This window comes from Callospermophilus lateralis, chromosome 1, assembly GCF_048772815.1.
Source record: "Callospermophilus lateralis isolate mCalLat2 chromosome 1, mCalLat2.hap1, whole genome shotgun sequence".
Lineage (NCBI taxonomy): Eukaryota > Metazoa > Chordata > Mammalia > Rodentia > Sciuridae > Callospermophilus > Callospermophilus lateralis.
Window position 1 is genome coordinate 72,967,606 of NC_135305.1, and position 14,320 is coordinate 72,981,925.

Below are 14,320 nucleotides of genomic sequence, written 5' to 3' on the forward strand. Positions count from 1 at the left end.
CAAAAAGAAGAATAGTTTAATATATATTATTAAAGCTGGGTGCAGTGGTACACACTTATTCCAGATTCTTGAGAAGCAGAGGTAAAAGAATCTCAAACATGTGAGCCACAGCAATTTAGTGAGATACTGTCTCAAAATAAAAATAAAGAGGGCTGAGGATATAGCTTTGTGGCAGAGTGCCCCAAGGTTTGATCTGCATTACTACTAGTACACACACACACACACACACACACACACACACACACACAAACACACACAAATACATATGTATTTGTGGGATGAATGGGGTACCTCAATAAAGATATGTCAAAATCCTAAACTCTAGTAAATGTGAATATGAACATTTTGTATACAGGGCCTGTGTAGCTGTATATAAGTTAAGATATAGCCATATTAGTTTGGGCCCTAATCCAATGACTGTTATCCTTATAAGAAAAGGGAAATCTGAACAGAAAAATACAGGTACAGTGGGGAAATAGCCATGTGATAACAGAAGTCGAAATTTGAGTGATTCAGTTAAATAACAAGGAATGCCAAGAATTTCTGGCAATTACCAGAATTTAGAAAGGGCCAAAGGATTCTTCCCTAAGACTTTATTTTATTTTGGACTTTTAGCTTCCAGAACTGCGGGTGAATAAGTTTGCAGATTTTTAGAAAATTATTACTGTTGGTTCTTTTTAGTTATACATGATATTAGTATTTAATTTGACATAATTATGAAACCATGTAATATAATTTGTTCTAATTCAGTTGCCAGTACTTCTTCCTCTCCCCTCTTTCTCCCCCTCTGTACCCTTCCCTCTACTCCATAGGTTTTCCTGCTATTTGTTATAAGAACTGTAGGATACTAGTACATCAAGCACTATAAAATGTAAACTAAAACCAAAGGCAGACTATGTATCTTAAGGCTCTTCTGTAACATAGTTGTCACAGAGAAAAAACAAAACAAAAACTTTAGTACCTTGATCTTGCACAATCCTTTTAAAATGAAAAATATAGCCAGACATGGTGGCACAGGCCTATAATCCCAGTGCCTCCAGAGGCTGAGGCAGAAGGATTGCAAGTTGAAATCTAGCCTCAGTAATTTAGCAAGGCTGTAAGCAACTTTGTGAAACCCTGTCTCAAAAAAATAAAGAGGGCTAGGGATGTGGCTCAGTGGTTAAGCACATCTGGAATCAATCCCTGGTACTAAAATAAGTAAAATAAAATGGAGAATGCAGATTCTAAGAAACTTCTACACATAGCAAAATCTGAAATGAAAATCCCCTTTGTATAGTTTGAGAAAGTATTGAATTTTTTACTCTTATCCACACAGTAAAGATACCCTGGTGAGGCGAAAGGGTAGGTACTTTGAGGCTCATGCAAGCCCTGTCAATAGATGCAGTCAAGAGGACTCTATTAACTAAGAATATTCAGGAGTACCTTATGCTTTTATATACAGTGGAATGTGTCAGCTGGTGAGTATATTTGGGATGACCCTCAACATCATGATATTAGAACATGATGCTGAGAGCATTAGGTTAGAACAAGTTTGTATACAGGTCTAATTTAAGTACTATATTGCTCAGATACAAACTTGATGACAAAATATAAAATGTGAAAGCCAGTAAGAAAATTCATACATCCTAGGATTATTCATCCAACTGAAAGGTGAACATGAGTTTTGCTCAGAACATAAAACTGCTCTAAAAAATAAAGCCTAGGGCTGGGATTGTGGCTCAGCGGTAGAGCGCTCGCCTAGCACACGCGAGGCCCTGAGTTCAATCCTCAGCACCACATAAAATAAATAAATAAATAAATAAATAAATAAATAAAGATATTGTGTCCAACTACGACTAAAAAAATAAATGTTTAAAAAAAAATAAAAAAATAAAGCCTATCAAAAGAAAGCAAATATCAACAAAATAAAAATTGGTAATTGAATTCAAAGTACAAAATATTTTTTTAGGTTACTGGTAATATTATTTTTGGTCAAGTGCTTCTTAGGTGGAGTATTCATTTGTGGAAAGTCATTGATCTCTATCCTTAGAATAAGAACAATTTACTGTGTATATGTCATTTTTCAATAAAAAATTTAAAAGAAAAAAAAATGGACATTGTCAAAGATAACAAGTTGCTTAAATTTGGGCCATGGTTTCAATGTATTCTTCAAAAGTTCACATGTTGAAAACTAAACCCCAAATCCCTACATTGATGGTATTTGAAGGTCAGGCCTTCGGGAGGTTACTAGGGTTAGATAAGACATGAGGGTAGGTCCTCCATAATTAAATTAGTGACCTTATAAGAAGTAGAAGAGAAACCCAAGCTTGAACACTTCCTCTGCCATTTAATACCTTCTGCCATGTTATGACACAACAAGGCCTTCACCAGATGTGTCCCCTTGACCTTGGACATCTTAGCTTCCAAACTGTAAAAAAATAATTGCCTTTTTAAAAAATAAATCATTCAATCTGTGATGTTGTGTTATAGCAACATAAAACAGGCTAAGACATCTTGTTACTATGTCATTTCATGAATAAGAATATAAGAAAAAGACATAACTGAGTCCTTCTCAGTATCAATAAGAAAGTAAAGACTGATAAATTGCCTTAAAGGTAGCCCAGACCCCAAATCAGTAAAATCCAGGACACAAAGAGCCTCATCAAGAATGGAAATAAACAAAGCATTGATAAATATGCCTCATCAATAAAATGAGGCACCAAAGACAAGGAATTATGTCCTGTTTAAAAATTTTTTTAAAAAACATTCTTCATGGTTATTTTTGTGCTGTTTTTTTAGGTAAGATATAGAATTCTTGGATCATTACTTTTATATATAAGAAATCCCCCCCCCTTTATTTATTTATTTTTTTAAGGAAATTTAGCCCCATATCTAGAAATATGAGCCAGGTATTCCTGGAAGTGAAATAAACCCTTAGAAATAATTTCAGGGTTTATGAGAGCTCCTTTTAGCACCTAATTCAGAGACAGATCTATGTGTATTAAAAAAATCTGTCTCAAAATTAGAAGAAAAATGAAGTGTGTATCTGTGTATATGTGTTTATAGGGTAAAGCTGAGAAAACAGTGAATCTATTGGCCAGAGAAGAAGGTGGTAGAATTGAAAAAGTCAAATTGAGAAAAAATATAGAATATAAATGGTCACAAAAATGTAGATGTCACACAAAGAAGAGAAAAAAAATTACTCTTCTAAAAGAAAGACTCGGTGGTCTAATTTGAGGGAACATATTTATTAGTTGCTACAATCCATTGGCCCTAATATCTTGTGTGTTCAGGGTGCATACTTAATGCTGGTATTTGCTAAAGATAAAGCATATGGTTTTGGAAACTTTTAAATATTATAGTTAGGCATTTCATATTGTAATTAAAAGAGTATCATTATATAATACCACAAGTTAGTAATCCATACTTATAGACATTCTTTTGTTAAACCAAACAAAATGTATTAAAATCCCATCCTGGTGAGTCCTGACTAACCAGAAATTGTTCATCTGGATGGTAAACAATTCACAACATATTCTAAATAGAATGTCAAAGAAACCCTCTTCATGGGAGTGAACAGGTATTAGCAGTGGGTTCTTAATGATGGCGGGATGTGAGAGTAAGAGAGAGAAGAGAGAACCACAGTGAATATTTTGCCTGGCTCAAAGGATCAAAAAAGAAAGCATGGAAGTCAAGTTGCCTACACAGTGGAAGAGTTTTCCACTGTTCTTATTTAGGTTTTTCCTGCTTTTGTTTTCTAAGTGGTTAGATTTTCAAAAGGATATAAAATATCATTCTAAGAGCTTACCTAGATATCTACAAGATGGCAAACCAGTATAATGCACCATCAAGGCACCACAAATACTGACTGAAAAACAGTGTGAAAATGGATTTTTTTTCTTTAAATATTTTAATGCATTTCAAATGTATTTTTAATACTTGCCTATTTGATGCAGATTTGACTGTCACAGGATGATATTTGAAAACAAAAGTTAAATAGGGCATGCATTTGGAATTCAATATTTATCAACAAGAAGAAAACTGTATGAGCTATTCAAGTGAACTTAACAAGGCCTTCTTCTAAACTCAATGCTCCATCATGAATTTTATGTAATTAGGAAACAATATGTGACACTGACCTGCCCCTGAAACAAAAGTGTAGTCTAGAAGTGTAGACAGTATTAGCAAGCAGACATGATACCATTGAGAACAATTCAGACTTTTTTTTTTTTTTTTTTTTTGGCAGGGGTGGGGGGTAGAGTAAAAAGTATTCAGAAAAAGGAAATATTAGTATCAAAGAAAATTCCAAGGAAGATATGGAAGTTAACTTGGTTCCTGAGATGTAGTAAGAATATAAAACAGGTGCATTCAAGGGAATTGGATGCGTGAAATAACAGGCACAGGGAAAGCAGTCTTCCCAGGGGACTGCCAACCAGACATACACAGCTACAGCAGAGGGAGAGAATGGGGAAGAAAAATATACGGATATGTGCTTAGGTCTCAGTCTGAGTTTTGAGGAAGTGAAAACCAACTTGAGGTAGGGGGTGTTGAGAGTTGCATTTATCATCACAGGATTATTATAGGTTGCTAAAGAAGGCATATGATAACAAATTGGTATTTTGGGAAGATCTTTCAGGAGGTCGTATGCAGGCTGTATTATAGGAAAAGTACCTTCTGTCAGGGAGGTAAGCCAGAAGATTCTGACTCTAATCTAGTCAAGAGGTGCTAAGAGCTTGCACTAGGGTTGTGAATGTAGAGACAAAAACTCAGCTCTGGAAGAGATATTTTAAGGAGGAAATGTCAGGACTTTGTGGTAGGTTGTATAAATGGATAAAGGAGAAAGGAGTAAAATAAATTGACTTGAAACTCTATCTTCAAAGACTAGAAGTGTGAGGACAAAATCACCTAATCTGTCTGATAGAAAGCTGTAATAGCAACTCATTGTGAATCAAGTTGGCTTAAAATTAAGTGAAATTCAAGTCCACATGATTTTGGATGCTTTTAGTATATGCAGGTGCTTTTGTGACTTAGATCAGATCATTAGAGATCGTTCCAGAAGTAAGAAAGAAAGGGCATGATCTCTCTTCTTGAGGCACTCTGGGGACGCCAGCATTGATTTTGGGAACCCATGTGGCACTTTACCTCTCACCAAGGTGTTACTTGCTGAAGAAGGTTCTTTTTTAAACATTTCTACACTTATAGTGACAACTTTAATTCTTAAGATAACTTATACTTAGACATCATTAAGTACATTTTACAAATTAGAAAATTGGCCAAAACTTGTTATATACATGACCCAAAATGGCACAGCTTGTAACTAACAGATGTGATCTTAAGGATCTGGTTGGCCTGACTGATGATACCAAGTCATTTCCAGAAGTCATATATAAAGGGAAGTACTGGCTTTTGGGAAAAAAAAAATGAAGCCAAGTTTTTATTCTCTTGGTTTCTTTCTGCAGTAGATTACTTATGGAATCCATTCTAATAGGCCTTCCTAAAACACTGACAGTGCCCTATCCCATCACTCTCAGAATAATGTACAGTAGCTCTTTGTATATTAATAGCACTTTCTGGAAAGTGGGAGGACAAAATAAAGTAGATGATTTTAGAATCAAATCTGTAGTAGTAGGTAATGGTTGGTCAAGGCAGATCAGTTTTATCCTAAAATTTTTATATTATGGCTTATGAAAAAAAGTCTAAATAGCAATTACATAAATATTCAGAAGTAAATATATTCTGTTATCAGGGAGGCACAAAATTATTAATTTAATAAATGTATCCCTATAACTACTTAAAACTCTTGAGGTAAGTTAGGAATCTAGCTCAGTTGGTAGAGTGCTCGCCTTGCACACAAAGCCCTGGGTTCAATCCTAGCACCACCAAAAAATAAATAAATAAATAAAATAACAACTCTCGAGGTAGAGAAAGCCTGAAGTTACTTTTTAAAAAGGCTATATATTCTTCCAGACATACAATAACATTATTTTAATTTTGCAAGCTTCTTTCATGAGCAAAACAACTGGGACCACAGGGTCTTTGGAGCTCAAGACTCAACAAATAAGGCTGAGGTTGGCCAGAAGCTCAGCGCCTAGGAGAGTTTTGCAAAAGGAGAACTGTTTTTTCTTTTTCTTTTTCTTGACTCTGCCTTAACCCTATAATACTCCCTTTATAGCCTTATTTCCTGAATAAAACTCAGAGATTGATTAATTGATTTAGACCTCAAGAATTTAAAGACATTTACAGTTCATATTGTATTCTGCTACATTAAAAAATAAAATGATCTTCAAAAAATTTGTTGATCTCCAGTATAAGAATCAAATATTAGGGACATATTGTCTGAGCTGATTTGGGACATGAAATTTCTACATTTTTAAAGGTACAGTTTGTTCAGAGTAATACCCTGTCTTATAAAAAGGAAGTGCTTCATATCCTATAAGGCAAAAGCCAGGGTCAAGACCAAAGCTCAACTGGTCTTGGTCAAGTCCTTGGTCATCAGTAGGTGGTAGTGCTAGAGTTAGATTCCAGAGTCAGTGATAAGAGAAACCATTAAAACAAAGAAAGTAGAGGAGAAAAACAAGTTGGAATGTAAAAAAGGACAAAAAGAATTTTAAGATGCTTTAAGTACCAATTAGAGGCTTTTTTGAGCCCACAGATCCTATGATTAAAATAAAGTTACAATATATGTCACACACATACCAAAAAAAAAAAAACCTTTAAAAAATGTTGTGAGGTGGAATTAAGAATTGAGTTCTACCAATCCTTTTCCTATTCTCATTGCTTACCATTGGCCATGTCCTCTGACTGCCTTTTTGGGAACCTCTAGAGTTCTAAGGACACAATCTGAAAACCATAAGATAGTATCATCTCTGAGGCTGTTACTCAGTTCTAAAGTTCTGGATTCTATGAGGGTGAAAGCAGGAAATGCTTAATTAAATCAGTCCTCACTCAAATTTTTCACAATAATTTCCAGATGACAAAAATATTAAAGACAAATTGATGACTGCCAAATGGCTTGGTGTCATTTGCAAGAAGAAAGGGATTCATATTTTACAAAGTGTAGGCCTTCTCTCGCTTTGGAAGTGAGATGAACTAAGAAGCTTCCATGATTTTATGCTGATTGACTTAAATACTCTAGAAGGATCTGACAGTATGAGATAGAGAGTTTTCAATATGAGTGACCACGGGATTTATCTGCTAATGTTACTCACTGTGATCTGACACCAAACACAATGCAGTCCTGTCAGTCCCTGGTAACATTTAACTGTTTTGTGGCACTTATCACATTTAGTTGGGCAGTTGCCTTCAACCCAGTAATGGTGCATGACCTAGAACAGAAAAACAGTATTGTGGTAAGAGAAGGATCTATAATTGCCACCTACAAAAAGCAAGCATGGCCACAAACTTACATCAGTGTTCTTTTTGGACTTCACATAGGTCTTGATACAAGAGGGAGGTGCTCTAGCCACGCAGCGCTCATGAACTGTGTACTTGCAGACTGAAAGGAAACAGGTACACAAATTCAGAGCTAATCCTGGTCCTGATTGCAATTTTATAGGGAAAGAATGACATTAACAGGACCTCATTTCATATCCACTGCTCCCTAATCAATCCAATCAGCCACATCAAGAAAAGCCCAAGTCGACTGTTTTTACCATGGAATACAAAAGGCCAATTAGTACAGGAAATATTATGCATGTGAAAAACCAAGACTCCTCTATCATGGCATAGCAGGAAATGCTTAATTAAATCAGTCCTCACTCAAATTTTTCACAATAATTTCCAGATGACAAAAATATTAAAGACAAATTGATGACTGCCAAATGGCTTGGTGTCATTTGCTGGAAGGAAGAGATCCATATTTTACAAAGTATAGGCATGAGAGCAGCTGGTGAGCATGGGAAAAAAAGCCGATGAGTTTATGTTGTTTTGTCGATTGATTTATCTAAACCTTAAATGGCTGATTAGTCTATTTCTAGAGACTAGATTTCATCATACATGCCAGGCTTTCAGTCAGTACAAGATCATTCGTCACTTGACATCATGGCATTGCCTGTCCAAAAAGAAAAAAAAATCTTTGCTCAGCAGCATATGGTATGATATATATGTAAGCAAAAACTGATGCTCATTTGCACACATGTATATATACACATATGTAATCAAATATATATATGTGTATACACATAATATGTCATAAAATTAACACACTTTTTAGCATTTTACATATTTTTGTGCTTTGACTCTGAATATAATTAGGGTCATAAAAGTGGCTCTCTAAAAATAATGCTGGTTCCAAGTTAAGAGCTCCAAATGCATACACATATAGAATAAAACAATCTTAATGATATTCAGTTAGTCCTCTCCATAAAAATGAAAGCACCTAAAGATTTCCTGAAATATGAAAACTCTTGTAAACTGTTAATATCTGTGATTTTGGGGGCAACACTGAGGAAGAAAACATACTTTTAAAATTTTACTACAAGTAATCATGCCAAAATTCTTGAATTCACCCTACTAGTCAGTTAAAAAAAAAAGAAAAAAAGTTGTGAACAAATTCTCACATTTATATAACACCACTCACCTTATTTGAGAGTCATTTTGTTTCATGTCCTCCTATCAATGGAATTTACCATAAAATATTATTCTCCTTAAAAAAAATCATAGGACTTTAAAAACAAAGCATTTTCTTTGTGTATGCAGATTGTTCCAGAGTAAAGAACGTTTCAAATGTGGCCACCAGAAACTGTCTTCAGACATAAAGGCAAGTTTCATGGAACTTCATTATCATCCTTTAACACTTAGGATACCCTATGTTACCCTAAAAATGATTTGGTGTCAAAAAATATATCTGGTAAAAAGTACATTTCCAAACTTATTTCTAAACAAGCTGCTAGCTAAAAACAATGGGGGGGGGGGGAGAATAGGAAAACAAAAAGAAAGAAAATAACAACAAATCTGAAAACAATATATTGTATGCTAGCCAGATAAAAACTTAATTAACTGTGCAAAAGTGGGAAAGTGGGATATACCTGATAAGTTTGATAGTTTCAGTAACTTTGTACATAGCAGAAAAAGGTGTGGATAGACATATTGCAGGATTAATGAAGAATGTTAGCCCTAAATGAAGAGGAAATGATATGTGTTCTACTTTAGCAGGAATGTCAGAGAATACAAAATATTCTCAGGTAGATATGCTATAGAATTAAAAATACTTAGGTAATTTTTTAAAGTTAACTCCTTCATACTCTATTAGAAAAATTCTAAGTGGAAGTAATGAATTAATAGAATAAAAAAATTGCAAATATAAGTGAACTGAAGTTAGAAAAATGGACACACTTATAAACTTGCAACCACATCTGAAGATTTTCTTTATGAGAACATTAAAAACAACACACTTGAGGTGTTAAACTTAATTTGAATACCAAACTGCTTTTAATCAGTTATTTTTTTAAAACACCTGATGGAATTACACTATTATAAGAAGTCTGTGTGAATAAATTGCCAAACTTAGGGAGATAAAAATAAATAAATAACACGTAAACTGAGAAACTCGTGGAAATTACAAATTAGTGAAAATTCCAAAAGAACTCAAAATCATGAATAAATTAAACTACAATGGAAAGAAAATGGCTAAAGAATTAGAAAAGTTCCTTCACTCTTTTTCAGAGGAAGGACTTTCCAAAACTGAGTAAAGGTAAAACTAGAGTGACTTCATTCAGAGGTCTGCAGAGCAATGTAAATGGTAATTCAGAGAGGGTCTGGATTACTTTATCATTTGATAAACAAGACTCTATAAAACCGCCTTTGCTCACTGGGGGTGAGGGCATCCAGGCAGAGCAAACATACTCACAGGAACAGCAGAGGCCCTGCTTCCCCACACCAATCAGCATGTTCAGGCAAAGATTGCAGTAGGCAGGTTTGTTAAAGTGCTTGAGTCGCCACACATGCTGTCCATCATCCTTCACATTCTGCACAGGGATATAAGAGAAACAGATTTCACTTAATGAAATAAACAGTAGAATATGTAGGTGCCAATAAAATTCAGAGCTGGACTGAAGCATTTGAAGACAATCTGTTATTTCATCTCTGACTTTCTCCAAGATCGCCACAGAGTCTTAGAAAAACACATGTGCTCTAGCGGAATGAGACACCGCTAACAAATCGTGGATGCTATAGCAACCCACAAGTTCTTGTGGAATGTCAGCAGTTCAACAGCATACCCCAAACCTTCATTATTATCTGGCAAACTGAGCACTCCCTCAGAAGAGGGACGTGTCTGCCTCGCCCTTGAGTAATATAGTCTTAGCAAAATTCCATAAACAAGTGAATGAATAAAGAGAGAAAATTATCTTGAGTGTAAGTGGTTGAACAATGAAATTGTAAAAATTAGATTAACCCTTGCCTAGAATGGGAATATGAAAAACTCCCAATGATGGTTAGGTCTTACAAGAAGGCAGAGGATTGGGATGGGCTGGAAAATACAGCACTTAACAGCAAGATATGGTGTTACTTTAGAACTTAATTTGTGGATAGTAGGCTATGTCATATTTTCTAATAATATATTCCATATCTCAAATAATAAATTTAAATGCATTAACATTTTAAGGGATTAAATTACATTTCCTTCTTGCTTATATCTCTTTTGTAAAATAAATAATTTTATTATTAGAGAATGATGGTAAACTGCATTGCTATATGTGTAACAATCAGCTTAGTTTTTGTCAACAAAACCTTGAGTTTAAATTAATTTACACATTTAGCAAAAACTCTGTGATTATTACTTACTGTTTTAAGTAAAACTTTGCATATCATAATAGCTACTTCTCTAATGGATGTTTAATCATACTGTATAGTTCAAGATTAAATAAAATGAGTCTTGAACGCCTTACAAGAAGGTCAAAATACAGATATAAAGTTATATATTTCAGTACATACCATTTTACCATCATTTTCTTCATTGACATGTGTACTCCATATTCACTTCACTAATTTGTGTGAAACTTAATTTCAGACATAATTTATTGGAACTCTATTGACACCACCATAACTCATAATTTTTCAGGTTAGCCAAATTGTCCCATTTCTTAGAATTACATTCACCAAATAATTTTTGAGCATTTACTATGTACTGAGGAAATCATGAATTCTGAGGTGGTATGATAACACAAACATCCAGATCATCTTGATTCTTTTGATAAGAAAATATTCATATTAACATTCCTAACCACTTTTTTCTATTCTTAGTCAAGAGACAAGCCATCAGATTTATAATACCAGAGGAAATCTATAGTAACTAATTCTTACATCAGAACCAGAAATTTCAAATTTGCATCATACTATGAAACATTAATAAAAATGGTTTATCTGGGAGATAATTCTCCATGGATCTCTTGAATGTCTGCATGTTTTGGAAGCAAAAGCACTATCTTTTCTTATTCCGCCCTCCCAAGAAATCTTTTCAAACTTACTGAAAAAAAGCTTTGGACAATAAAGATGTTTCTCTAGCCAGTGGAGAAGGCAAGTTTATTTATTGTCCAATCTAATAAGGATAATCTCTTTCTTCTAAGCAAAGATTAAACGGATTTCTTTACTGCGCATTATAAGAGATTTAGTTTCCCTAAGATAGAAGTTCCTAACTCTAATGCTGTACACTGCAATTAGTCGGGTCTCACTTCATTTTCCCCATGAAACTTAGGGAGAAAGGAAAACAGATCAAACATGAAGTTCCTGATGCTGCTTCACTGTGAGTACTAACACCCATTGTCTCTGACCCCAGAAGTCTCATGTCCTCTGTCAGCTTCCAGGAAATGGTGGCAAGTTAACACATTAACAACACATTAACCTGCAAGAAGGGTAAATCTAGACCTATAAATCTCAACAATGCTCATGTTTGGCTTTCTGACAAGGGGCTAATGAGATCTCAACAAAAGCAGCTAGGTATAAGGTGTCAAGGAGAGAACTTCAGAAGATATAATTTCAGTTTTCTAAAACTCAAGAAATAGACTTCATAGTAATTTCCTAATTGAGTTTGGGTTTAGATGAACCATAAGATTTCAAGTTGTAATAAAATGTGAATAGAATACATATTTAACTTTGCTATATTTTGAAAACTGTCTATATTTAAATTTCTATTGCTTTAAAAATTAAACATTCTGATGTAAAAAAAGTTTAACTATGGCATTGTTAATTTTTAAAACTAACAAACTTTAAAATTAGCAGTTAAATTCTTTGAAATATTTTTAAGTAAAAGAAGAAAGGAAAAAAAACTATTTTTCATATGTATTACCATTTTTATATTCCTTGTCATTTTATTTTTAAATGATTGTCCATTATATGTGAATAAGCCTCATCCTGTTGGAGAGCACATATGGACTAAGTTAGCTGGCATTTTCCTTATCAAAAAATAAACAAGTCTGAATGTGGGTGTTCTGTCAATCAGAACACTTAGCCATGTTACAGGCTGCAACTGATGTACAAATCCATTACCCAGGCATAAAATGCTTTACCAAAAAACAAATCAAATAGCTTTATAGCTCTTAGCCGGATGCATTGCCAAAATATGCAAGGAATGAAATATGTATGTGACTTCTTTAAAAGAAGAAATTGAAACCAGGAGCCAACTACTTCTCAGCAGTGCAAATTATACTCCAACTCTCTGTATTTTCATGTCTTGTCTTGTTTGTCTTATTTAGATTGTAAACTTAGTGGGGAAGAGAAAGAATCTGTCCTTTCGTATATCCTATCAGCCAATAGAGCATATTTCTATTAGTGCTTCTGTTACAAATAAATATTTATTGCCAAGAAATGAATTCACTTTTATATTAAAAAAAAAAAGAAAAAGAAAAAAGAAAGAAATGAACAGAGAATCCAGAAGGCTTGGTACCTGCCTACTATGAAAATGTGAACCGGCCATTTCAACATTCTTCTTATTTTCCTCTCTAATGAAATCAAAGTACCCACTTTGCTTTCCCAGGCCTTCGTGTGAGGTTTCATTATATAATACCTGTGAAGTTAATTTAGCTCCTCAGAAGACTGGTGTTATATAAACAGCAAATATTATTACCATCATTGGGTTGAGTTGTGTAACATCCCAACATATCAGCTAAAAGAATTAAGAAAAATATTCATAGATTTTTATATACTTTATTTCATAGGAAATGTGTTAGTTTATTTTCATTACCAGATACAGCACTGCAGATTACAATGTAGCAGCTCAGTTCTGTGCTTAGGACAGAGAGAAATGTTTACTGAGTCTCAGGCTGGTCTACTCTTAAGAAGGAGCTTAACGTCCTTCCTTGATTCTCAGTTCCCTAGAAGCCAAAGGGATGTTTCAAAGGGGAGAAGGCCCTTTGTCCTTTTTCAAACTTAATTCCCTTATCCTAGTTATTTATAAAATTTTAGGACTTTCCTAAATATTTCAAAGTTCAAATATAATGTTCAACTGAACTGGAACCACTATAGCACTATAAATATTTTTATTTTCAAAAGACCTCAAGGAGAAATTTTACAGATCCCAGTATAAGTACTCCTTCCCTGGCACCCAGCCACATTTCAACTGACTTATTTGGAACACATAGATGAGCTAATGTGGCAAATTACTTTAAATCCATTAAATAATAAAGATCACTAAATTGTCTTACTATTTTGTTCAAGATCTCCAAACAGTAAATGTCAATATGAAAGAAACTACTCATTTAGACAAAAAAAAAAAAAAAAAAACAAGCTATATCAGACACTGGTCAATGAGAAAACAAAGATAAATATTAAAATTTGGGGCAGATTTGCAGTGAATTTCTCATCTCCAGACTGTACCTTCTGAGAGCAGACTGGGCCTCTGCAGCTCAGATGCGAACTCAATAACATGTGAAACCACATGTTCATTTTTCTTTTTCAATACCTAATCTGAAATCTCAAGAATTGTCACATATATCTGGTTTTGAAATTTCTTTCTATATTGAACTATGTACATATAGAGGAACAAAAACTGTAAACCTAATTAACATTGTAAAAATTGGAATACAAATCATAATTTTTAAAATATAATTTAGATTATTAAAAATATATTATCATTTATACCGTACCACTCAGAAATTTTATCAGATAATATATTTCATATTCTTTTATTCTATCAAGAAAGTTAACAGGTCTTAAACCATCTCAATCAAAGGAAGAGTTTATGTTACTTCTAAGGATTAAAGTCCAAGATTCTTTGAGATGGAATCATTCTCTTTAAAACCAGAATAGATTAGATGTGGCCACAAGAGTCTACGCCAAGGAGTTAAGGTCATTTCAAGGATACCTGGATGGATAATACTTACATTTATTATATGTGTATAATAGGTGA

The 14,320-nt window shown here is 33.9% G+C and overlaps 1 protein-coding gene across 6 annotated transcripts in view; it reads right to left on the reverse strand.

The window, feature by feature from the left end:
• Dgkb (diacylglycerol kinase beta) overlaps positions 1-14,320 on the reverse strand; it is a 575,876-nt gene that overhangs the window by 447,927 nt on the left and 113,629 nt on the right. For all 6 annotated transcript variants that reach the window (XM_076863035.1, XM_076863026.1, XM_076863017.1 and 3 more), the window contains 3 exons: positions 9,827-9,944; positions 7,386-7,474; positions 7,188-7,304 (listed from right to left, as the gene is read on the reverse strand). In XM_076863035.1, the coding sequence (XP_076719150.1) occupies positions 7,188-7,304; positions 7,386-7,474; positions 9,827-9,944 (324 nt within the window). The remainder of the gene's footprint in view (positions 1-7,187; positions 7,305-7,385; positions 7,475-9,826; positions 9,945-14,320) is intronic.